The sequence below is a fragment of the Plecotus auritus genome (genome assembly GCF_963455305.1).
Source record: "Plecotus auritus genome assembly, chromosome: 5".
In the NCBI taxonomy this organism is placed as follows: domain Eukaryota; kingdom Metazoa; phylum Chordata; class Mammalia; order Chiroptera; family Vespertilionidae; genus Plecotus; species Plecotus auritus.
This window is the reverse complement of record NC_137776.1, coordinates 44,069,552-44,096,473: the sequence shown is the minus strand read 5'-3', so window position 1 is coordinate 44,096,473 and position 26,922 is coordinate 44,069,552. Positions and strand designations below refer to the sequence as shown.

General features: G+C 38.4%; 2 protein-coding genes across 12 annotated transcripts in view; one reads left to right on the top strand and one right to left on the bottom strand.

Annotated features, from left to right (window-relative positions):
- The first annotated feature begins 5,936 nt into the window (after positions 1-5,936).
- On the top strand, positions 5,937-26,313 carry HNRNPA3 (heterogeneous nuclear ribonucleoprotein A3). 6 transcript variants are annotated; one of them, XM_080668784.1, is made up of 11 exons: positions 5,937-6,111; positions 8,272-8,394; positions 8,484-8,630; positions 8,710-8,920; positions 9,187-9,276; positions 9,360-9,455; positions 9,553-9,630; positions 10,078-10,221; positions 11,067-11,189; positions 11,285-11,354; positions 25,468-26,313. In XM_080668784.1, exons 1-10 carry the CDS (start codon positions 6,040-6,042, stop codon positions 11,335-11,337), a joined length of 1,137 nt encoding a protein of 378 aa, XP_080524910.1. In that variant the 5' UTR covers positions 5,937-6,039; the 3' UTR covers positions 11,338-11,354; positions 25,468-26,313. The 6 variants fall into 6 exon arrangements, with proteins under 6 accessions (XP_080524910.1, XP_080524909.1, XP_080524908.1 ...); XM_080668783.1 differs by lacking the exon at positions 25,468-26,313 and adding an exon at positions 14,144-15,756; XM_080668782.1 differs by lacking the exon at positions 25,468-26,313 and adding an exon at positions 11,448-15,756.
- NFE2L2 (NFE2 like bZIP transcription factor 2) overlaps positions 20,625-26,922 on the bottom strand; it is a 152,286-nt gene continuing 145,988 nt past the window's right edge. For 5 of the 6 annotated variants that reach the window (XM_080668780.1, XM_080668777.1, XM_080668781.1 and 2 more), the window contains 4 exons: positions 25,297-25,563; positions 24,557-24,646; positions 22,776-22,964; positions 20,631-22,361 (listed from right to left, as the gene is read on the bottom strand). In XM_080668780.1, coding sequence (XP_080524906.1) covers positions 21,138-22,361; positions 22,776-22,964; positions 24,557-24,646; positions 25,297-25,560 — 1,767 coding nt within the window. In that variant the 5' untranslated portion in view covers positions 25,561-25,563 and the 3' untranslated portion in view covers positions 20,631-21,137. Of the gene's footprint in view, positions 22,362-22,775; positions 22,965-24,556; positions 24,647-25,296; positions 25,564-26,922 lie in introns of all 6 variants that reach the window. The other variant, XM_080668778.1, reaches the window with a different exon arrangement.

The window sequence follows — 26,922 nt, the reverse complement described above, 5'->3', positions numbered from 1 at the left end:
CAGTTCCTTCGTTGTGTGGCCTATATGACCCCAGTAAATGTATTCAACTTACCTAAAACCTAGTTTACTAAAACAAAATTCAACCTAATTGGCTTTATTAAGTGACTTATAAACTGGGCAGCACGCAATCTAGCAACTAGAAGCATACTCCTAGGGAATGTACAAAATGGAAGGTTTTCATAGGCAGAAAGAGAATGCGACTAAATTGAGAGTGGATTATTTCAGTCCAGGAAACTTTCCCTTAGGGGAAGGCAGAGGGTCTTATCAGACAGATTACCTCACTAATGTGGGTCAGGAAATCCCAGACTGATTGATTTAAAATTCCACTCTTGGGAGTGGCTGAAACCACTATTACTTAAGTATTAAATTTAGGTTTGGTACCCTGGGCTTTTAGCACAAGTGACACCATATTGGGCTCGCGGCTTTTCTTTTCAACATCATCTAAAAAATGAGAATAAAGGACCTATTCCTAAATTAGGGGAATTAAATAAGATCAGGAACATAAGGTGCTTAGAACAGTGCAAGATACATGTTAAGTGTTTAATAATGTGTGACTATGATAATTTCTAGCACCTAGTATGGCCAAGCACATAAGAGTTCGATAAGTGACTAGTTCAGGGGTGAGCAAACTTTTTGACTCGAGGGCCACAATGGGTTCTTAAACTGGACCGGAGGGCCGGAACAAAAGCATGGATGGAGTGTTTGTGTGAACTAATATAAATTCAAAGTAAACATCATTACATAAAAGGGTACGGTCTTTTTTTTTTTTATTTCAATAGTTTTATTCATTTCAAACTGTGCTCTGATACTGTGCTCTCCAGGGGCGTGTCTCCCTACATCACCACAATAACGTGTCTACGCATTCCCAGGGTGATGTCAGGGGATGTGTCCGCGGGCATTACAAGGAGCCTCTGGAAGATTGAGAGGTTGTTCCTTCTACTGAATGGGCGGATATAAATCCGCCCACTCAGAAGAAGGAGCTGCGGCCGTGTTTCCCGACGTTGCCATGTTAACACTGCTGCTGGTGAAGGAGCGGAGGGGAGAGCAAGAGAACCCTCTGCTCTTTCGGCTCCACGGGCCGGATAGAACAGCTGAACAGGCCGTATCCGGCCCGCGGGCCGTTTGCCCACGGCTGGACTAGTTTGTTAAATGGGGGTAAAAAAGAAATTTCAGATCAATCTAGATAGGTTGATATATTTTTGTATAAATGAAACCAATATGGTTATACAGACTCATACACACTTAAAACATTGATTAAGCCTAGAAAAAGATGTAAAAGAATATACAGGGTGTCCCCCAAAATGTATACACATTTTACAGCTAATAGCTCAATTGACGTTTCTTTTCAGATTTAATGCATTGGAATTAATAATTATTCAGTGTGCATACATTTTTTTGGGACACCATGTATACTAAGTTGGCTGTGGTCAAATCTGTGTAATAGGATTTTTAAAAATATATTTTTATTGATTTCAGGGAGGAAGGGAGAGGGAGAGAGAAACATCAATGATGAGAGAATCGTTGATCAGTTGCCTCTGTGTGCCTCCTTTTGGAGACTGAGCCCACAACCCAGGCATGTGCCCTGACGGGGAATCAAACTGTGACTTCCTGGTTCATAGGTTGATGCTCAACCACTGAGCCAGGCCAGCCAGGCTGTGTAATAGGAATTGAGGGAACAGATTTTTACTTTGTGTTTTACTTTACATACTCCTTGTTTAAAAACCAAGATTTTAGAAAAATAAAGCTACTGACATATTCTGAATATAGTGGTAGATGACAAAGTTTAGTTTATTACAATTTTTCCCTTCTAAAAATTACTGTCCTATCTAAAATATTTTCAATTTATAGTCTCTTTTAGTTCTGAATCTGTCATAACTTGCTATTGATCTTGGAAAAAATCAGTTCCTTGATCTGCATTACAGCTTTCTCACTCATAAAATGAATTACACAACAGTGCTTCTTAACTAGTAGACTATGGCATGCTGGTGTCCTGAATGTGGGTGAGAAATTGACCCCCTCCTTCAATGAGGCAGTTGAGAGAGGTCAGGGGAGGTCAGAACCCCTGGGCCAGTACCTTTGTCCATGAGCAGCCTTGTTGAGGGGTCCTCAGGGCAGCGTGTGCTGAGTAGTCTGGGGTGTATGCCAAGCACTGTAAACAACCACCAACACTTAAAATTCTGCTGTCTGTGCATGGCCAAGGATACCTGCCACACGGACAGCTATCTGCAAAGCCCAACATGGACCCAACATCATGGAACCAATGCACAAGTTTCCGTTCTAGGTGCCCAAGGGGGACAGCACACACCTCCAGGGGACTGAGAGAGAAGCCTTGACTGAGTGGGGTTCCCGGTGGGCTCAGCTGCCAGCATTGCCCTTAATACAGTGGTTCTCAACATTTCTATTGCCGCAACCCTTTAATACAGTTCCTCATGTTGTGGTGAACCCCAACCATGAAATTATTTTCGTTGCTACTTCATAACTGTAATTTTGCTACTGTTAATGAATCGTAATGTAAATATCTGTGTTTTCCGATGTCGCGACCCACAGGTTGAGAACCGCTGCTGTAGAGCCTAAGACCATCGGAAAACACAGATATTTACATTACGATTCATTAACAGTAGCAAAATTACAGTTATGAAGTAGCAACGAAAATAATTTTATGGTTGGGGGTCACCACAACATGAGGAACTGTATTAAAGGGTCGCGGCATTAGAAAGGTTGAGAACCACTGCCTTAATATTTGTCTTAAGGTATAGTGGCTATTTCTTTCTTTCTCTCTCTCTCCTCCCTCTCTCTTTTCTTTTTTAGAGAGAAAGGGAGAGAGAAACATTGATTTGTTGTTCTCCTTATTTATGCATTCACTGGCTGTTTCCTATATGTGCCCCAACCAGCAATCCCAGTGCATCAGGACAACACGCTCCAACCAAATGAAATACCCAGCCGGGGATAGTGGCTATTTCTATCCCTCTGTGACGATGAACTCTTTTAATGGCCCTCAGACTAGCTGTTGACAATGTATGCTAGAGTTTCATTGTGGAAATCTTGATGTAAAATGTACTATTAGTTTGAAATTCATCTGCATGTTCATACAAAATTTCAACATTACATTTGTCAAGAAAAGGAGTTGTTATTCTTTAAATATAATTACAATTGTAAATTTTGAATGATGGTATAAAATGGTTTTAATATTTTATCACCCACTTACGCGATCAGAGTCCCTTACTGATAATTACTATTCAGAATATGAGTTTATCATTAAAAAGTCGAGATCAGAAACTGCATAAAGCCATTTCAACCATAAAACCTAATATCAAAATATATTCATAGGAACAAGTTCAAAATGATAATGAAAAAATGTGGAAATTTTTTATTTGAATGTTTTATTCAAAATGAATTTTAATATCTTCTCTAATACATTGTATTTTATTTTAGCATGATTATATAATTTAAAGAAAATGTTATGAATTTTTTAACCAGCCATCATTTAGGTGTTTCCAAATCTCTTTGTTTATGCAACCTCATGTGCTATACACAAAATAACATTTTCTGCATATGTTGTGATATGAAAGAAGTTGAGGCCCTAATATAGATGATTTATAAAATCTGTCTGCTACTCTATCCCACCTTAGGACCCTTGTCCCCTGCTCCCCACCCCATGTACTTCCTCTCTCTCTCTCTCTCTCTCTCTCTCTCTCACACACACACACACACACACACACACACACACACACACACACACTTCCAAGAGAGCCAGGGCTGCAAGGATAGACAGCAGCCAAGGGTCAAGTTTGTGTCTAACAGGGTCAAGAACTCAAGCAGGGATACTTATATGAGATACCATGTGTCCACAGATTTGGGGATAAACTTAGACAAAGGCATAAAAAATAGCTAATGTCTAAATACCACAGAGTCTGGATGAATCCAAAGGGAGGAATCCACATTCTACTGAAGGACAAAGATCTGAATAAATGGACTGACATTCACGTTCCTGGATGGAAGTACTTAGTATCCCATCTCCCACCATTTTTCAAATTAATATTAGAATTTAATGCAATTCAAAGAAGAAAGAAAACAGAAGTTATTGATTTAAAATAATTGGTTAGAAAAAAATAAAAATAATTGGTTAGAAAACACCTAGACAACATGCCATAAGTGAAGTCAAGTGATCAGTTTTCATGATCACTCTTATAGTTTCTCACCAGGTACTTTGGTGTGAATACCATCTTCCTAAGGTCTTTAATTTTTCGTTTTTCTGCATACTCAGAATTGAATCAGAAATCAAGTTATCGCCCTAGCCAGTTTGGCTCAGTGGATAGAGCGTCAGCCTGTGGACTGAAAGGTCCCTGGTTCCATTCCGGTCAAGAGCATATGCCCAGGTTGCGGGCTCCATCCCCAGTAGTGGGGCGTACAGGAGGCAGTCGATCAATGTTTCTCTCTCATTATTGATGTTTCTATCTCTCTCTCCCTCTCCTTTCCTTTCTGAAATAAATAAAAATATATTTAAAGAAAAAGAAAAAACGAAATCAAGTTATCCATGACTATACACAGTAAATTCAAGAAGCCTTCATGTGTTAAGGAGACCCTAAGGGTACACATTTTCCCAACGTCTCAAGTACTGTTGCTGGGCATCAGCGTGCCTGAAAAGCAGAGTACCTAACAGTTTGCTTGTTGATACTGGAATCAGAGCAACAGGAGGAGGCTAGTGTGGAGGGTTATTTCATCCAAGTTACATTAAGGACTGGTGACTGGTTTCTGCCTTGAAACAAAGTACCTTTTGTTCCTGTCTGCCAAATAAAACACCTGTTCTGCTTGGGTAATGCTAAATAAACATTAACAAATTCTTATTTTTTGTGCTCCCTTTTTCCAAGTCCCAAGCAGACTATTCCCTATTCCTCAACACAAACTGTGTTTTAAACAATTTACAATATAATTGATTAAATTCCTAATCTTTCTTATGGTAGGGATACTTGTCAATTAGACACTTTCATCAGTATCTTTGTTTAAACATGGGTCTATAGATGAACTGACGTTTCTTGAGTGTTGGTGATTATCAAATCTTATCCCCATTTCATTTAAAAAATACTAAAACTGAAGCTCATTTACGTCAGATGGGCCGAAAAAGGAGTGCATCTCCAGTTTTTGACTCTTTAATTGATCTTGTTCATTATGCTTCACAACACAGTTAGAAGCATTAAGGTAAAAGTTACTGGCCATTAGGTAGCATGCCTTGCTACCCTACTTTTAAAGTCTTGTAAATCATTCAATTCCCTAAATTCCATCCCCAAGAAAAAATTGCTTCAGCTCTTTCCTCAGTCACTAGGAAAATGTTAGAAAATAGTGCCGACAGATTTGATATCAGTGGGAACCTAAGGAACTGACCTCGACCAGTCCTGCCGCAGGTCCTTAAGGGGAAAATTTCAGTGTGTTAGCCGCGTTTTGAGACCTTTCCAAAGGCTCGTGATTCACATACGTCGGTGTCAAAGGGATTTTTCGTACAGGCCCTCACCGTGGGCGCCGCAGTCACAGAAACTGGTCGCTTGTATTTGGAAAAATGCGAGAAGCCGAGGGGCCGAGAGGTCTTTCTTGGGACCTTAAAGTACAGGGGAAAACAGCGTGGGTTCATGCAGGCTCGGGCAATGGAAGTTGGGGAGAAGAAAGAAGCGCGAGAAGAAAGGAAAAGGCCTCTTTCTCCCGTGACGCGCGGTCACGAGAAGTTCTCCCGACGTGTGCACACGCTATTGGCCGAGCCCGAGCAGACGTCCCCGCAGCAGCCCGGGCGGGAACAGCGGCAAGGGCGGCGCCGCACTGGAAGTTGATGAGGCGCGCGCGCTCCCGCGACCTGCCACGCCCCCGCTCTCTGCCCGCCAACCCGCGCGTCCAGTCCCTCTTTACGCCCAGTTAGCCACGCCCCTCGCGTAACTCGCCCCTCCTCCACCAGGTCGGCGGCGCGCGGAAAGTGCGTCACGTGACGGCTGGCCCCGCCTCTTCCTCTCGGTCCCATATTGAACTCGAGTTGGAAGAGGCGAGTCCGGTCTCAAAATGGAGGTAAAACCGCCGCCCGGTCGCCCCCAGCCCGACTCCGGCCGTCGCCGCCGCCGCCGGGGGGAGGAGGTATTAGGGGGAGAGCGGGGGGTTGATGGGTAGTGGCCGGCGTGGGGGGCCTGGCTCGGTGGGAGCGGGGAGGCCGGGTGGACAGATCGGCGGTCCCGCGCTCTGCGTTGAGACGGGCGGTGGGAGGGGGAAGGGAGCGGGCCTCGGAGACCTCCTCGGGACCTCTCGCCCGCCTCGTTTTCTTCGGCTGCACAGGTGGCCCTTTGGAGGCGCGGCGTGGCTGGGGAGACCTCGGGATGGGAGCCGGCCCGCCGGTCGCGCGGCCTCGGATTTAAGGCCGAGGAAGGCATGGCGGGCCTGGGCGGGAGCGGTTGGGAGGAGGCGGTGGGGGAGGGGAGGGGACGACCAGGCACATCCGGGAGAGCGAGCAGGCGGGCGGCGGCCACATTGACATTGATCCGCTGCCGCGTTACGAAATGGCGCATTGGCCCGCAATGGCCGCCGCCTAATTCCGCCACCGGGAAAGAGCGCGAGATTGGAAGGAAGAGAGAGGAGGCGGCCCGGCAGAAAATGCCGCAAATGGCCTCGAAGCTTGGCGCAGTGCTTTTTCTGAACTTAGGCTGGCACATTTCTAGGCCTTATAGATGAAAGAAAATAAAATCTATTTTCTTCGCAGCATCCAGTTGAAAATAAATTTTTAAAAAGTTTGCTGCTATGTAATAATACTTAGTGATCTGTTCTTACTAAAGAACTTAAAACTATACATATCTTGGCGCTATTATACAATAGGAACTTTAAAATTTTTAAATCTTTTTTCCCCCCATGGCTCTGGTTATAGTTTTGGGATTTTTATTTTAGCGGACTGCAACCACAGTTGCATTTTTCATGTGCTTGAGATAATTTTATGTGAGGCATAGTTGTGTGTGTGTGTTTTTTTTTTTAGTCATTTTGGTGTTGTTAATTAAATGCACTTAACCAGGACTTGTTAAGAATAAGTGAATTAATGCTGTAGGCTATTAATCATTTAACATTTTTTTTCTAGCATATGACAGTATCTTATACCTTAACAACTGTACCATTAGAAGACACTGAAGACATTAGAATGTAAATGTGAGCCCCTTTATGTAAGGACTTGGGATGAACGATATCTTAAATGCATGGATTAAATGGCAATTCATTAAATTGTAAAATAGTCCATATCTTTAAGGAAAATCTCATTCTTTTCAAGCAATAAATTTTATACTTAAATCCAGCTTGCCCTTTTTGTGACCTTACAAGACGTATTTGAAATTTTTGCAATGTGATACAAGTGCACATAGGTAATTTTTGCAGCACGTAACCTGGTTACCAAAAACTGTCAAGATACATGGTGGATTTTTTTATGTATATTGATTGATTGATTTCAGAGAGGGAGAGAGAAACATCAATGATAAGAGGGAATCATTGATTGGCTGCCTCCTGCACGTTGGACCCAGCCCACAACCCAGGCATGTGCCCTTGACCAGAATCGAACCTGGGACCCCTTTGGTCCGCAGGCCAATGCTCTTATCCACTGAGCCAAACCAGCCAGGGCAATGGTGGATTTTTTTTTTTAGAGTTTTTTTGTGGGGAGTGGCGTGAATTCGCCTTTTAAAAAATAATTTATTTGAGCCAAACTGACAACAATGTCAGGAAGTAAGATCTTAAATGTTTCAGATAATGGTAGTTTTTCTATTTCTTTTATACAGTTGGAATTAAGAGGGAATGTAAGGAAGATTTTTACATTTCTTAAAAATACCACTCAAACTTCTTAAGTTGTACCTCAGAGCTTTGGTTTAAAATTAAATGCTTGACATGAGAAGAAATGGCATGGATGAAAAACTGCTTCTACAATACTTAGGTTTCTTAGTAGCAACATCAGAAATAATCTATTCCCAGGCCCTTTTGTAGCTTAAAATTAAGGGACTTGATTTTGGGATTCCCTTGGACTAAAATGTAGTTGAAGTGATGTTGGCATTTAAAAGGATGGTTATAGGTTTTCTTGGTATTTTGGTTCCTTTATTAAGTTGATTTGTATGATCCTACTCCAATTTTTAACTGGACATTAGAATGTAAATGTGAGCCCCTTTATGTAATGGTACAGAATTTGATACTGGGTTTATTTGTAGCAAAGTAAAAGGCTTGTACATCATAGCAATTCACTAAAAGATATAAATAAAATGTGTTGGTTTGTTTTCTCAGGGCCATGATCCTAAGGAACCAGAGCAGTTGAGAAAACTGTTTATTGGTGGTCTGAGCTTTGAAACTACAGATGACAGTTTAAGAGAACATTTTGAGAAATGGGGCACACTCACAGATTGTGTGGTAAGTTACTAAAGGACAAAAAAGGGGTTTTTAGAAAGAGAAGACTTGTGGAGGAGTGTTTCAATGGTTTAAAACTCTTTATTTTGTAGGTGATGAGAGACCCCCAAACAAAACGTTCCCGGGGCTTTGGTTTTGTGACTTACTCTTGTGTTGAAGAGGTGGATGCAGCAATGTGTGCTCGACCACACAAGGTTGATGGGCGTGTAGTGGAACCAAAGAGAGCTGTTTCTAGAGAGGTATTTTAATACCAGGTTGTATAACATGAAATTGTTGTAAAACTTTGTGTGTTTTTTTAAACTTGCATATTTCTTGCAGGATTCTGTAAAACCTGGTGCCCATCTAACAGTGAAGAAAATTTTTGTTGGTGGTATTAAAGAAGATACAGAAGAATATAATTTGAGAGACTACTTTGAAAAGTATGGCAAGATTGAAACCATAGAAGTTATGGAGGACAGGCAGAGTGGGAAAAAAAGAGGATTTGCTTTTGTAACTTTTGATGATCATGATACAGTTGATAAAATTGTTGGTAAGTAGCAAGTTGAACAAGAAAGCAGAAATGGCTTTTTTGTTCTACACTAAATTTGCTAAATTACTTATACCGTATTGTGCATAAAGTGTATGGTTCAGTTTTCATAAAGTGACTACACTTAAGTAACCAGCATCCGAATCAAGAAATAAACGGTAACATCCTAGATATTTAATGTTATGTGTAGTGCTAAAGGATATCATTTATATGTGCTTTTTCAAACACCAAGTAACTTTTGTTTGTTTGATTTAAAAAAAAAAATTTAGTTCAGAAATACCACACTATTAATGGGCATAATTGTGAAGTGAAAAAGGCCCTTTCCAAACAAGAAATGCAGTCTGCTGGATCACAAAGAGGTGAGTAATACCATACATACTTAAACAATAAACGTGAGTGGTGTTTGTAAGATTCTTAAAGATCTTCCTTGCCTGTGTTAAAGGCCGTGGAGGTGGATCTGGCAATTTCATGGGTCGGGGAGGAAACTTTGGAGGTGGTGGAGGTAACTTTGGCCGTGGTGGAAACTTTGGTGGAAGAGGTAGGATGATTATCTTATTTCTAAGTACATGTCTTCCTAAAATTTATTGGTAGGCTGAATGTTACACTTTTTAAATTCATACCTTGCTTTTCTGCAGGAGGCTACGGTGGTGGAGGTGGCAGCAGAGGTAGTTATGGAGGAGGTGATGGTGGATATAATGGATTTGGAGGTGATGGTAAGTTTTTAAAAAAATTCATATTTTGTTTCCTGGCTTTATAGATAATTGTTTTTATTTTTTTAATTTCAATCAAAATTGAATGGCTTGACAGTTAAAGTATGCTTCTAAACTAATATCATAGAAGACTAAACTTATTTCCCCCTAAGGATTTAACAGTAGCTAGTTATTTTTGGCCAATTATGTTTATTGTACTAGTTAGTTAAGCTGGCATGATATCTCAGGAGACTTCACTATTTTCTTTATTGAAATTTAAAGAATTAAAAAGAATTTTAATATTAAAATATATTTAAGCATTTATCTTAAATTCTTACTAGCCCAGATTTCTTGGTTCTATTAACCAAGCTTTAGTGCTAAATCAGTTCATTGACTTATTTTCCAGTGGTTTAAATGCAGTACAAACTAGAGTTCAGTTATATATTTGTTTTGTGACCCAATTTTTTTTAGGTGGCAACTATGGCGGTGGTCCTGGTTATAGTAGTAGAGGAGGCTATGGTGGTGGTGGTGGACCAGGATATGGAAACCAAGGTGGTGGATATGGTGGCGGTGGTGGAGGATACGATGGTTACAATGAAGGGGGAAATTTTGGTGGTAAGTTTTGATTTATTTTAAGTGTTCATTATTTATAGTTCCATTACAGATGTTTAAAAGTGTTAAAATATAACATTTGGTCAAATTTCATGATTTGTAAAATCAGAAATTACTTAATGGGTAATTGAACTGAATTTTTTTTATTGTGCTTATTATTTAGTAAATTGGTAAAATGTATTTAACTCTAGTATACTTGAAATGGTTGTTTATCAGTAATTAGGATTTTACTAATGCTAAGCAATTTTAAACTGGACAAATGGGAATTGTAAATTGTTAAAATGAATAGAGTGTCATCTGGGGTCTAAATGAGGAAATCACTTTAAATCTCAGTGTGTCAAAGATGCATTGCAGACTATAAGCAAGACTGCATTATTATTCCATGACACTAAAGAGCTTAGATACAAATGCACTGCATTTTGGACTATTAATGTATCAACAATAAAAGATTTTTAATAGATTAATTTAGAATACCTTCTACCGTTGATTTAAAAGTTGTACTACATCAGAATTAGAGTGAATCAAACTGACAATTTTGGTGGTGTTAGTGTTATGAAGGAGAATGTGCTGGAGTATAGAATCAAATATAAACAAATATGACAGCTATCTAGATACATGCTCTTGGGACCATTTTTCACCCTTTTTCATTCCTTACCCCGTGTCTGAGGTGTGCTAGTGGGCCTCAGTTTGTGGTGTAGAGAATTTGGTAGCTCTAAAATCTCTTTTCAAGGAGTTGCAAGTTAAGTGTTGTAGAGTATGCTATCATGATTGTTAAGATGATGTACGTATATTAGAAGAGGGAAATAATTGTGCAAATCAGCCACAAATAAAAACCTTTGTAATTTCAGGTAACTATGGTGGAGGTGGAAACTATAATGATTTTGGAAATTATAGTGGACAACAGCAATCAAATTATGGACCCATGAAGGGGGGCAGTTTTGGTGGAAGAAGCTCGGGCAGCCCCTATGGTGGTAAATAATATTTTTCATTAAAAATCTTTATAGCCTTCTTAATTTACAAACTCATGTATCATATTTCTTTTAAAACTGTCTACCTATATTTCCAGGTGGTTATGGATCTGGTGGTGGAAGTGGTGGATATGGTAGCAGAAGGTTCTAAAAACTCAGCAGAAAAGGGTAGGTATAATTTAAATTTTTAACATGATGATAAAGCATATGTGGAACTGTTCACTGAGTGTAATAATTTTTTTATCCTGTATTATTCAACAGGCTACAGTTCTTAGCAGGAGAGAGAGCGAGGAGTTGTCAGGAAAGCTGCAGGTTACTTTGAGACAGTCGTCCCAAATGCATTAGAGGAACTGTAAAAATCTGCCACAGGAGGAACGATGATCCATAGTCAGAAAAGTTACTGCAGCTTAAACAGGAAACCCTTCTTGTTCAGGACTGTCATAGCCACAGTTTGCAAAAAGTGCAGCTATTGATTAATGCAATGTAGTGTCAATTAGATGTACATTCCTGAGGTCTTTTATCTGTTGTAGCTTTGTCTTTTTCTTTTTCTTTTCATTACATCAGGTATATTGCCCTGTAAATTGTGGTAGTGGTACCAGGAATAAAAAATTAAGGAATTTTTAACTTTTCAATATTTGTGTAGTTCAGTTTTTCTACACTTTAGTACAGAAACTTTAACAAAATGCAGTTTTGAAGGTGTTTCCTTGTGAGTTAACAAGTACAGAAGATCATTGTTAATCACTATTTTGTATGAATTTTGCTAAAGTTAACTGTAAAGAAACACCTACTGACTTGCAATTTAAGGGGAATCTATTCTCCCCATTTCCAAACCATGAAATGAATGGGCTCTGACATGTGGAGAGAATAGATATTTGTATGTTTGCAATGTGTGTTTTAGATAAATAGAATTGGGTATTTAAATTAGCATATTTGTGACTTTGATGACATTAAGATTTACCTTCAAATGAAAACTCTCAAAATTCCTATTTGGTTTTTGTGCATTTTCTTTCCAAATGTAATCATGATTTTAGTGTGTTGGCTTTGCTGAGAGTCTGAGCTGTGTTTAGAACATCTCCATTCTACATTCACCTTGGTCACATGTGAACTACTGCCATAGTTTTATTTGGGTGTAAAGAATGTCTGCTGCCCTCTGTTTAAATTCTGGAAAGGGGTAGTGGATGTTTTTCCTTTCCTCTTCCATTAAAATCCGTTTTTTAAAACTTCAAAATATAGGACCACTAAGCCTGCTGTATCTGAGCAAATTGGTGGCTACCTTTTTTTCCGTTTTAAAGCACAAGAGGCCCATAAACCTTTCGTTATTTTCCTTGGTTTAACTTTTTTTTTTTTTTTATACAAGCTCTCAAAGCAAGAGAATAAAAACCATGCATTGTTGAACCCTTAACTGGCTGGCATGCTTTCCTGTTTGTACCCTCTACATTTTACTGGATGAAACCAAGGAGAGTCTAGATATAATTGACCCAAATGACATAATGCAGTAGAAGTGTACCACAGTTGCTTAGTACAAGCTTCCCACTTCCCAAAGATCTGAATTCAAATTTGGATTGTCGGAGTTCTTATTCAAAATCCCAAAGAACACACTGTCATTCTATGTGTATCCTTGAACCTAAATCATGTTGGTATCAGCTAATTTGTTTGGAGGACCCGGGATGAGAAGATTTTTAGATGATAAGGTCATATATATATATATATATATATAAACCAATGTCTACTGTTTTGCGCCAGCCCTAGTGCTTACAATTTCATTCAAGCCCTAAGTATGTGTCCTGCTGTTGTTATTTCTTTGGCAGTTGAACATTGAATTCAAGGTTCTTATTTTTGTTTTAAGAAGTACTAAGCAAAACAAGCAATAAAAAGGGGAGTGGGGCGTGCTAGTGTTTGCATATGCTCTCTTGTTGCTCTAATTCTGTGCCTCTGTGCATTAATATTTGGATGCATGCAATGCCAGCATGGAAATCGGTCTTCACAGATACTGCAGTTTTCCAGAAAACACTCACAAACCAATAAATGTAACAGACAACATGCCATTTGTTAATGGACGTATGTGAATAAGCAGCGTAGAAAATAGGCAAATATTAGAAAATGGTTAAGTCTTCACAACTTCAAGTGTGGTTATATAAATGGACACTGTCAATGTTTATAACTTAAACCTGGGTACCTGGTCAAAATAATGCTTGGGAAACATTTTATTAAAATTGAGCTAAATTGTCTAAAGTTCTTTTATTCATATAATAAAGGTTGAAGGAATGGGGGTGATTAACATTTCCTGTTTCTATTTTGTGAAATTGTTTGACACAACCTTGACAGTATCCTTTAATGGTATATGAAGTTAATTGTACTATTAACAAACTTTCTGTGTTCTGGAACTAGTTTAATAGTGAAATATATTTTCAGTAAGTTGATGTTTGCAACCTATAAGCAGGTGAAATCTGTGTATGTGACCTGTTTATAAGTTGTATTTAGCTTAGTTCTTGTGAACAGTGTGGAAAAGTAAGCCATGAGGAGAGCGATTTAACCAGCTTTAAAGGACCTAAGATGTGCTTTTTGAGCACAGTGTGGATCAAAGGAGACTCACTAAGACAGGACTTCAGCAGCCTTTTGAGTATGGACAAGTCAGCATAAATAAAGAATGACAAGGCAGCAGCAAGAGCTTCAACTGAGAAGTGAAGGCATAAAATACTATGGTGATAGTGAGCAACTTTTCAAAAGCTAGTTAAATCTGCTTATTACAACTGAAATATCGAAGAAAGTCTAGCAGGAAGGAGCTCTTCGCCTTTTGGAACATCAATGAGAGATAGTTGCCACAGTCACTAGGTCTAGCATTTAGACCTGCAAGGAAGGGCAATAAGCATTAGGTAAGGCTTGAATTTGAATTTTTTCACTTATTAAAAGAGTACTTTTTTGTAAAGCAAGGTAAGAGTAATCTTTTTGATTTGCAGGTTGAATGAGAACCCTTCTTGCCTAAATGAGGAATGTCTTTCCTACCATCTTAAATACGAAGGTTTCTGGCTGGGTAAGGTTTGTAGCTCACAGTAAAACCTGATGACACCATTTGTTTCCCTACAAATTTATATTATACATTTAAAACTACTAGGTACATTAGTAAAATTGTTCAGCTGAAACTTGATTTTGGAACCACATCCAAAACGTTTTAAACAGTTTTTAAAACTTTCCTGCAAATAACCATGAGTGTTCATGTTGAGTGACGTGTGGCCTCATGTACATAACTCATTGTTGGTGTCTTTAGGGTAAAGTCAGTTTTTTATAAAGAAAGGGAGTGACCTCAACTTTTGCAGTTTTGTATTGTAATAAGCATGACTTAGTTATAACAGAAGCATTAAGCCTGCCAGTCCTCGTTCTAGGGAAAACCTTGGGATGAACTTTTTAAATTGCCAGATTGATAGAAATACAAAAATGGTCTTCATTCAAGTGGCCTCATATATAAATTCTCTTACATATAAAATCAGGGAATTTAGATTAATGGCATAAATAATTTGGTTCTTTTTAGGTTTTTTTTTGTGTGTGTGTTTATGTGTGTCATTTAACCTGTTAATCAGAAGCAGTGGGCACCTAGTTATTCAAATGCTCCCTTTTAAAAAGAGAACTTCCCAAAGAATAATTAAACTATTAATTTCTGTGCAAATCAGTTGCTGATTTCATAAGGGCTATTATTGCTAGACCAAAAGGGCTGGCTAAAAATTGAAATTTGACAATTCACTTTAAAAACAATTGGGGGATAGATGCTTAAAGTGAAACTAGTTTCTAAATTTTAAACAAATGAAATTCTTACATAAATAGGAGTAACTTTGCCAGAGTTTATTCTCACAATATGACTGGCGCTCTATCTAAACCAGAACTAAATTTCTACACCACTTTAGAATGAAGTGTTGAGCAAGGGAATTATTTTGGTGAATTTTATTTACAGCATGGTTTTAGTGAAGCAAATTTCCTAAGAGATAAACATTTTCTTTTTTTAAAGGCGTTCTTTTCAGTTCACCTAATTTTTTTTATGAAATAAAGTGATTTAATTTAAATGTAGTTACACTGTCATTACTGAAAAATAAGCTGCTCTTAAATTACAGCACCAATAAAGTTCATGAGGGAAATGGTCAAGGCAAACTTACTTTGTCGAAGCAACTCAAGGTTATTGCTTTCCACATCATATTTTTAAAACACAACCAAAACAATCCTACCTTTATACCCATGTCCTAATGAATAAAATTTGGTAATAAAGACCATTTGTTAAAGAACTAAACAATTGAGATATGCTTGGTTTGAGGAGTTCCAATATAGAAGTCACAGTTTGAAACATTTCTAGTTAATGACAGTATCTTGGATTTCCAGTAATTACGTCACAAAGTATAGGGAATAAGCATGCTAATGTGCAGGGGTAATATATTAGCCTATGTGAGTATTCAAAATTTTATATTTCAATGTCTTGATTTTTAAGACTTAAAGAGGTGGTCTGCAATGGATTCAAATGTTTCATTTGTAGGATAATGAAATGTTTACAGAAAGCTAACTTTTTCATTAAAATATTTTTAGAAATGTGTGTGTTGTTTTGTCACTTCACAGTGTCCGTGTAACTTAAATGCTATAGGTGACATACTTTACTAATAAGTAATAATATGAAACTTGGAAAAGTAGGTTCTATTCACTGGACAACATTGACCTGGGAAATAGGCATGGAAAAATATCTTAAACAGAAAGCTTACTGCCACTTAAGGATTTAAGCCTTGAAAAACAATATGTACATACTTGGGTGATAGGTGAGGGATCAGTGATTTATTGGGGGAGGGGAGGAATGTAGTTAAGGATAATTGAGTAAGTGAAAGGAAACAGTTTGGGAGGATGAAAAGGGGACTCCTTCCACACAGTATTAGGTTTCCTAAAGGCATTGGATTGACTGGTTGAAATTTTGTGCTGTGATGGGTTGGGCAAAAGCTTTCATGAGATCAAGTAGTTTTAAACTACAATGTTGCAACTTAAACCAAATAAAGATAATAGCCATCTGTTAAAGTTTGAACAACTTTTGAGTTAGGGTTTTGATAAATGTGACATAAAAATACAAGTTATGTGGATTCTTAGCATTAACTGTTAACATGGTAAGTGAAATAATTTGTGAATTGAGTCTACATGGGACTGGTAGCTGTCAATAGGATTGCAACACATTTTGTTTGTATTCAACACTGGTTATATGTAGTGGTTTTATATTCTGTAGCTGTAAATAACTGAAAATTCCAGTTAATACTTGAATCCAAAACAACTCTTTCATTTCCACCAAAATAAGTATATGTTTTTCTCGGAATGAAAATATTGAAACTAGGCAAGAAGAAAAATTGGAATCCTACATGTACTCAACACAGACCAATTAAATTTTTGATGATCAGTGTTACTTTTGCAAAAAAATGGGATCCTGTTAATATTAGGTTGACTTGGAATTAAAAAGTACCAAGGATGAAGAGAGTAAGTGACATACAAGGGTGTTGACAGCTTTAAAAATACCTCAAAAGAGTCGAGTGGTTAAATTTCACTATGCCATTTCAGTTAAAGGGTTCATAATCAGGAAAGCTAACTATATATGAAGGTTGCAAGGTAATTTTTTAAAATTGTGTTGGCCCATGCATTCTATCAAATTAACGTAGAAGGAACTGATAAACTTTCTATTTGGATTCCATCTTCTATTACACATTTACTTAATAGGTATTGGGAGAAATGTAATTGGTAGGTTTTTACTTATCTTAAAAATTTAAAAACTTTAGTTTTGTGGGCTTAGGCAAGTTATTTGGGACTTAAACTTTTATGCCATGCTATCTGTTGGTAGTTTGGTGATGCCAATTGACCCCCTTAGAATGTTGATTTCATATGCATTAAATATGTAGAATTAAACATTACATTGGAAATAGCAAAATATTACATTTGATATAGTAAATGTGCCTTAAACAGGAGGCTAGTGGTGGGTCTAATGTCTAACTTTGAAGTGATATAAAGGGTATTTTAAGATACTTGGCAACAGTAATCTGATGTTAAAGTTGTAATTTTTTTTTAATGATAGAAGTACTGTGTATACCATTTGTGGTTTGCTGTCTATAATGAAGGATTGTTGAATTTTACTAGTGTTACTGAAAATAAAGTAACTTCTTCCAATCAAAATTCTCTGCCCTAAATTCTGTCCAGTTAAAAACTTGTTTTTACCTAACTCCTTAGTGGGTGTGAGTGGGGATTAGAAAAGTAAAATTGAAATAATACCCACCTTCATTGAGTATTACTTAAACAAGCTAAATCTAGTGCCTGGTCCATGATCTCTAAAAATAGTATTTTTGGTAATTAGTGTTCCTGCCTTCAGAATATCCTGAAGCAAATCTAAAGTCTTATTGGGTGATAATTATGCCCGTATGTCTCTTTTCTCCACAAGTGATTAAAGTTTTTATGACATTTAAGTTTTTCCAGTTTTGGAAACGAATTAAAAAGCAAGTGAAATAAGCTAAGTATCCTTAAGATAGGGGTGAGAATTGTATATGTTGGAGGCTTAAAAGCAAAAGTATGGGTATGGAAAATACTATATAAAAAATACGTTTGCGCAGCCATCCTCTCCCTAAAAGCATGGACTTGAGAAAGCAAAATTTTTTTAATATACCAAATGCAGTGTCGAGCAATTAAGGTTTCTAATAAAATGTTTGTTCAGCCCTGGCCAGATAGCTCAGTTGGTTAGAGCATCATCCCAATATGCTAAGGCTTCAGGTTCAAATTTTGCCTTGGACAAGAATACACCAGTGAATGCATGGATGAAGTGAACAACAAACCTCTCTCTAAAATCAAATTTTTTTTTTTTTTTTTAAAAAGGCTTTAACGATTACCCAAAAAGGACACAAAGCTCTCATATTTCAAATCCAGATCAAGAGATGAGAACTTGGCTTTATTTTTTTTTTTTTTTAGTCATAGGTAAGTTAAGATTTGTTTTACACAGACCTCAGATTGTGGATCTGTTACACAGTATGCAATAAAGTGAGCAGTAATCTTTGGTGGTGGAGGGTCTTGCCTTCAATTTGTAAAATATCTAAAGTGCAATAAAGTGGAGCACAATAAAACCGAGGTGTGCCAGTATTTAAAAGGCTTAGTTTCTAATACATATAGTACACAATATGTTCAGGAGTTCAAAGGAAATTTTTTTTGTCTTCCAAGGTTTGTGAAGTCATCACCACCATTACAAGAGGAAGTTTTTTATTTTTTAAATTTTTTTTTATTGATTTCAGAGAGGGAGAGACATCGATGAGAGTATCATTGATTGGCTGCCTCCTGCACTCCCCCTACTTGAGATCAAGCCGGAAACCTGGGAATGTGCCCTTAACCAGAAGGGAACCTGGGACCCTTACAGGCCTATGCTCTGTCCACTGAACCAAATCGGCTATGGCCAGGAAGTTCTTGACCACAGAAGGAAGCTCAGCAGAATGTTCACGTTTAAGTCATTTTCAATCTGAGTTTCCCAGTCATCAGTCAACTCAAGTTTATTTGACTTGAGTTTAACTTGAAACCAAAAGGCATCCTAATGTAAGGCTAAATGAGAAAATGCTCATAGTGTGTAGAATACAGTGCTTTTTGTGTAGCAACTCAGTATTATGCTCTCTTTACAGATAAGGTAACAAGCCTGATTGCTTTGAGTTACTGGAGGTTATTCTAGAATGGTAGCAAGCCCAGGCTATCTGGCTTGAGCATGTGGACCTCTGCCCTGTATTGCCTCTAATGATTAAGACTGAATAATTTGCACATAGTGCTTATTCTAAACATGCTTAACCCTCAAGTGAATCTACATTTCCCTACTTTAAAACAAAACCAAACAAGACATTTGATTAGGTGAGGAAATAGTGGATCAATGCTGTAGTTTATTCAGCAGCAGAATTATTTTGTTTTGAGGGGTCTTGATTTTTTATGTTTAATCTCAATATGAGATGAAACTGATTTTAAGTGAACTGATTTTTTCTTACCTAGATCTTCCTCTAGTCTTCGCTATCTCTTGGCAACTCAGTTCTTAAAGGTGTTCAAGTCCTTGACTCCACTTTCATCCCACATCCATTCTGTCAGAAAACCCATTTAGTTTCACCTTTGAAACAAAATCCTATGCCCTCACTATCACCCCAAGACGCCATATTCCATGTGATGGCTGCAAAGCCTCCCCATTGGTCTCCTTGCTCCCACCTTTACCCTCAAGACCAGCGGTCAGTGGTCACCAACTGGCAGTCCGATGATCACTGGTGGTCTGTGAGGTCCGAAAGGTTGGCAACCGCTGCTCTAGACTATTCTCAACACACAAGGCAGGGGAGACTTAAAAATCAGATGTTACTCTTACTTGACACCTCCCCACTTTGCTGGGTAAAAACCAAAGTCCTTATGAAGGCTTAAGAGAGCTCTGCCACGTTCACTCCTCTACCCATTCACCTCTTCCCTACCTTCCTCCCCCCCCCCCGCCCCCATTTTCAGCCATATGGTCCTTGTGGTTTTTTATTTTATTTATTTTTTAAATATATATTTTATTGATTTTTTACAGAGAGGAAGGAAGAGGGATAGATAGTCAGAAACATCGATGAGAGAGAAACATCGATCAGCTGCCTCCTGCACACCTACTGGGGATGTGCCCGCAACCAAGGTACGTGCCCTTGACCGGAATCGAACCCGGGACCCTTCAGTCCGCAGGCTGACGTTCTATCCACTGAGCCAAACCGGTTTTGGCTGTGGGTTTTTTTTTTTAAACAGGATTCAGAGCCTTTGGACTTTCTGTGTCCTGTCTGAAATACTCTTTTTACTCAACAAGAATGGGTTTCCTATGCAGTCTCACTCAATGAGGTTTTACCCTATTTCAAATTGCAGTGCTTTTTTACTGGTCTTCCCAATCCCCCTCTTGCACAGTGTAGTACATTTGCCATCTTTCCATAGTAGTTCTAGGAGGACGGGTTTCTGAACAGTTTTCATGTCAAGGTAGAACACTTTACTTGGTTGAGATACACCTGATGTTGAAATGATAAAATAGCTTCTTGATACACTCTTTTTTTCTATATTTCTAGCACCAGAAGTTTAGTATAAAATACATATTTTCACCCTGGCTGGTTTGGCTCAGTGGATAGAGCTTGGGCCTGTGGACTGTAGGGTCCCAGGTTTGATTCCGGTCAAGGGCACGTGCCTTCATTGCAAGCTCCTGGTGCTAGAAATACAGAAAAGTGATGTTTCTGTCTTTCCCTCCAAAAAAACAAACACAAACACAAAAACAATAGAAATAAAACAAAACAAAAAAATATATATTCAATGGAAAAATATCCTCCAGTGAGAATTAAAAAGCATATTTTCAATGAAAGCATTCTGAAAATGAAAAACACCTAAATGTGACCAGGTAATGTCATTGAAAATACTGTGAATAAATGCAAATGAATTACAAATAATTTAACAATCGTATTCCTTTATTAGTACCAGCTTTTCAACTAGTTCCATTTTTGCCAGAGCTAAACAATTTAATATAAAAAAATGCCATTTTTTTGTTCATATGATATTTATTAAAAAAGTACATAGTGGTTAGTTTTACAATTTGCTTTTAGCCAGATGTCAAAACATATAAATCTATGAATGTAACAAATGAGATAAGAACAGTATAAATAAGTTTTTGTAGTATTTACAGGTATACAGAAACTAGCCCAAATGGTGTTCTAAGAAATTAAGTTTGCAGTTAAAGTGAAACTGATTTCCGCATACTGAGAACAGTTTAATGCTTTTAAAGTTTTGTATTATTTTCTACACTACTTTTGACTATAATTTTGCATAGAATTATAAAGTATATTTCTGCATTTCACATCACAGTAGGAGCTTTTAGTATATATAATAGTATATAAAAAAAAAAAAAAACACCAAAAACAAAACACTAGCTCAGAAAAAGGTCAGATCTTTCCATATCTAGGTTTTCTTGACATCTGGCCTCTTACTCTTGGGAACAAGGAATACATTGCCATCTCTCGTCTGCTGCAGGGAGTATTCACTAGGAGAGTAAGGTTTTCCGTCTTCATCTCGGAGCATGCTGAAGACTTCTAGATATAAGGTGCTGAGTTGTTTTTTCAGTAGGTGGAGGTTTCTGTCATTTTCTCCTTTTTCTTTGAGCAATTTTTCTTTTTCATCTTTTAAATGATCCAAATCTTGCTCCAGTTCCACTATATTTTCCAGTTTTCTTTTTCTGCAATTTTGAGCAGCCACTTTATTCTTACCCCTCCTACGTATATCTCGAATTAATGCAAGTTGAGCCTCATTGAATTGTTCCTTGGACATCATTTCATTGAAGTCATCAACAGGGAGGTTAATTATTTTTTCTACAGGGAATGGGATATGGAGAGCTTTCGCCCTTAGCTCATCTCTTGTGAGATGAGCCTCCAAGCGACTTGAATGTTTATCTTTTGTGAAGGGGGTTTTGCGATGACCAGGACTTATAGGCAATTCTTTCTTTTGTGTGTTTTCACACTGGGCATCACTTACTGGGGCACTGTGCCCCCGAGATGGTGACAGGGGGTGAATTGTCTCCCCAGAAGTCTGAACTGGCTGTGTTTTAGGACCACTGTGTTTGACACTGCCAGGGGCACTATCTGTCTCTTCCATTTCAGAATCACTAAAGCCAAGTGGTGTGTCTCCATAGCCAGAAGATTCCACTGAGTGTTCTGGTGATGCCATGCTGGGGCTTGTGTTCGGTGAAATGCCAGAGTCAGAATCATTGAATTCTGCTGTGCTTTCAGGGTGGTTCTGATTGAAGGCTTTACAAAGTGATAGATCAGAAACATCAATGGGCCCGTAGAGAAGTTCAGAGAGTGACTGGCTGAAAGTAGCCGAGGACGACATGTTGATACTGGGCTCTGCTACGAAAGCAGAATAAAATTCATCACCAAAATCTGTATTTATGGTGGCATTTGAATTTAATGAGTTCGCTGTCAGTTGGCTGGGGTCTTCTGTGGTGACGATGCTGCTGAAGGAATCCTCAAAAGCATTGAGAAAAGGTGGACTGCAGTTACCTACTTCTTTTTCCAGTGTAGGGATCGATGAGTAGAAATGGTAAATGTTGTCAGTGTCTGCCTGTTTGGTTTCTGGACTTGGAACCGTGCTAGTCTCAACCAGCTTGTCATTTTGAATATTAAGACACTGCATGGAAAAGAAGTTTATACTCTGTAAATCAAGGTTAAATATTTTCACTATCTGATAATCTATATCTGAGTTAAAACTTCCCCACCCCCATTCTCTCCAAGCTGTTTTCTTCTATAATTCAGAGAGAAATACCCATTTCCAACAGATATTTATGCCTAAGCATCTGTATTATTTTCAGAGTTTCTAGATCAGACCTCAGGTTTACAGCTTATCTGTGCTCAAGACATCCAGCCCCTTTAACAAAACTGCATCTGAGTGAGCATGGGCAGCTCTCATGACTAATTTAAAAGCACTCTCTAATCCTCCCTGTAAATAGGTGGCATATAAATAATAAATAACCAGAATGACTAATTCAAAGGGGCTGAATATAAAATAGCATCTTTGGTATTTATTATTTTAGGTCTCAGTTACCTGTAATTCTGGAATGGATAGTAGTTCCTCCCAAACTTGCTCAATGTCCTGCTGCATGTTACCTAAATCACTGATTAGCTGAAGGACAACAGGTTCAGATGACTGAGTCTGACTAGGCGCAGTAAAGACTGGGCTCTCGATGTGGCTGGGAACATCAGGAACAAGTGATTGAAACGTAGGTGAAGAAACCTAAAATCAACAAGGCATTTATCCTCATGAATCTGCTGTCAGCAGTGGGTGAGTGCCCTCTAAGGCACTATCACAACACCTCAAGCTGGAACTGGCTACAGTTCTGTATTCTACTTAGAACTACTTATGACCCCTATTTCTATACAGGAAGCATCTTTTTTTCTTACCCACCTGACTCCAAATGTACTTATTTATTCGTTTGTGTTATCCTATGCATCTGAAGGCAAACCTGAAAATGGGTATTCTTTAGGATTTAATGTGTATCTTTCCCCCCCTGCTTTTATTTATTTAATATATTGATTATTTTTACAGAGAGGAAGGGAGAGGGATGCAGGCCGACACTCTATCCACTGGGCCAAACCAGTTAGGGCTTATTTTTTATTCATATTTATTTTATGTTGAATTTACTCCTGGGCCATAGTTTTTTGTTTCTTCAGTTTCTTCTGGGATATCTTTTTTTTTCTTCTGTGCAACCTCCTCTCTGGTTTAGTAACAACCTGCTTTTTTTCAGTAGGGTCATCTCAGTGTGGCAGGGAGAGCTTGTGTATGGGTAAATCCGCCCATGAGCTCCGTAAATTCTACGACACAACTTGGAAGCTTTGTTCACTTGGATTTGCTCAATGACCAGAAAATCTACATCTATACCCTTAAGTTCAGCATTATTCTCTGCATTTAAAAATATGTTTTCTATTGATTTTTAGAGAGGAAGGGAGAGGGAGAGAAAAGGAAACATTAATGTGAGAGCAGAACATCAATCAGCTGCCCCCTGCATGACCACCAATGGAGATAGAACCCGCAATCAGGGCATGTATCCTGACCAGGAATTGAACCAGCAACCCTTTGGTACACTGGACGTCAACCAACTGAGCCACCCTGGCCAGGGCTCTGCATTTTTAAGCATGTGCAGCAATAATTCAGCACTCCTTCGGGGCCACTAACCCTGTATCCAGCCCCACTATTGGGTCTGGGCACACCTACTAACGCCATCATTGTAATGACAGAATGGCACACACTGCTTCTAGAAACTGACATCCTTCAGATACTCGGTGGCTTTTTCAGATATGCATACCCTTGATGGCCTGGGCAGTTTCCTGAGAGTTCTTAAAGTGAACACAGATTTGAACCTCTTGAAATGCATGATTTTGTGGGGCTTTCTAGGTCAAGTGAATAGTGAACCATTTTCAGAGGTTACCTCTGGCCACTTTTGGGAAGACAAAGCTGTATCTTTTTACTAGTATATAATACTATATATAGTGCTTCAAACACAATAGGTTTATAAAAATGTTAAACAAGTTTTGGTGTATTACTCTGCTTGCCCTACTCACCAAAATTTATTTTTTAGTACTTATAACAAATGCATTACTTAGTCCCATGGTTATGCTAATCCATGCTTCTGGCTGTGCAGCAGTAAACGTTTTGGGTTTTGTATTGTGTGGGGATCTGTAAAGATACATATAGACTAAGGTTTCCTTGACAAATTTCATCCTAAAAAGTTTTTCATTCTTTTTAAAAAATGGAGAGACATTAAAGGGACCTATATAGTATATATCAGATATAGCTGTGAATTTTGCTGTGAATCAAATATTACATACCTCATTGTCCTCTACAAACGGGAATGTCTCTGCCAAAAGCTGCATGCAGTTATCAAAGTACAAAGCATCTGGTTTGGGAATGTGGGCAACCTGGATAAAAGGGAAAGACAAAAAGGGGAAAAAAATTATTTAATGTTCTATTCCCCAGGTTAAAGGTTCATGATTGATCTGAAAATGTTTACATCTGTTCAAATCAGATTCCTTAGTTCAGAAATCAGCTTAGTGTCATAGTTAAGAGCAGAGAAACCAGACTGTCTGGGTTCAAATGGGCTCCCCCAATTTCTTGAATGCTCTGGGAAGGTTATTTAACCTCTTTGAGCTTTAATTGCTCATCTTTAGATAAAAGGGGGATAATAGCACCTAATTCAGATAATCGTTGTATTGATTAAATCAATCAGTATGTCAGGTGCTTTAGGACAGACAGTGCCTGTCATAGTTGGTGTCAAAGTAACCCCTACTACTGGTTCCACTGCTGCCACCACCATCGCTGCAGCCTGATCCTCCATGACGTTGCTATAGCTTACAAAGCTCTTTCATGTGATTTATGTCCTCCTAATCCTTAAAACTGTGAGGTAAGTCAAGTATTGAACTCATCAGGAGGCCAGGGTTGGGAATGACTTGACAAAGTCATGACGACATAGTAAAAGGCAAAGCTGGAATTCAAATACAGATGTGTTAACTCCTGGGTCAATGTTTTTCCTTAAACTCTGCTATCTTTCCAAGAACTGAGCACTCTGTACCTGGGAGTAGTTGGCAGATCCACTGGTTTCTGACGGGATATGTTGGGCAGGCTGAATTGGGAGGAATTCACCTGTCTCTTCGTCTAGTTGTAATTGAGCAAAAAAGGCTTTCTCTTGCTCCTTTTTGAGTTGTTCTTGTCTTTCCTTTTCAAGTTTTTTCTGTTTTTCTAGCTCATGCTCCTTCCGTCGTTGACTGAAGTCAAATACTTCTCGACTCACCCCAAGATCTATATCTTGCCTCCAAAGTATGTCAATCAAATCCATGTCCTATGTTCAAGACAAAAAAGGAAGGACAGAGACCATGGTTAAGATGGTTTTAAAATAGCAGATACCACAAAATTCACCTTATGCCATTGTTGATGGTGGGTGGCGGGGCGATTACAAACAAAATCTGAATGGGAACATAGACCCAATGTTCTGGAAGGGCACAGTTAATTCCATTCAATAAATCAATTCACTTAACGAACAATAAATAATCTATAAACACAGTCATTCATTCTAATCATTTCTTACTTGGATTATTAATGACTGGGTGATGGTAGAGATCATGAAAGAGCAAAGTTAACAAATGTTGCACGTTCAAGTTCCTGAATTAAAAGAAATCCCAGAATGTAGAATGTAGAAATTAGTGACCTAGAGTGCTTGTATGGATTGAATACATAGAATATTTTTCTAAACTTGCTCAGCAGATGTCCAGTTAAGAGTAGGAAAAAAACCAAACAAGTTAAATTGTCAGTCTAGCATTTGTGAAATATTACCATTCTTATTTTTCCTACATTGGTTTATCTTTGCCCCCATCACTTCTTGCTACTCTGCTGCTGTGTCTCACTTATTAAAACAACTTGACCTTGACTTCAGTTTTACCTCCTGAGGCATTAACAAATTGGTAAAGTCTTAGCTAAAGGCAATCTTGGGACATGTGGGTGAAGCAAGGGGTTGCCTGTTGACTACCAAAAAAATTGGGAAAGGGATACTGCCCATAGGTTTATTCCTAAGAAGTCATAAATAACCCTCTTTAAAAAAAAAAAAAACAAGAACAACAACAACAACAACAAAAACAAAAAGCATGACTCCAGGGAAGGATAGATGGCATTAAGTTTTAAGATAATGGGAGAATCCTGCAATGAGGGGATGGTTATTTTGATTTATATTACAAGGCTAGACTTGAGTGCCACGTCCACATTTTCATAAACATAAAAATGTGTCAAAAGCAATTTTTCTGACTTATAACTTGTGCATAGCATCAAACTTTATATTTCAGTTCTCCTGATGGCTGGAAGCACTTCAACCTTCCAAGGACAAAAATAACATGGTTGTCACTTCAGGCTATTTTTACCCAACAAAGGAGGAGCAGGCCACCCAGCCTAGAGGCAGCACGGTTAGCAAGACAGCAGAGGCCAGCTCTAGCCTTGACTGAAAGTTGGTGTTGGAAACTCAAATGCTGTGAAACCCTGCTCAGGGAGGGGGCTCATCATTATTCTAGCCTTTTTTTAAAAAAAATACATTTTTATTGATATCAGAGAGGAAGAGATAGAAACATCAATGATGAGAGAGAATCACTGATTGGCTGCCTCCTGCACGCCCCCTCCTGGGGATCAACCTGCAACCCGGGCAAGTGCCTTGACT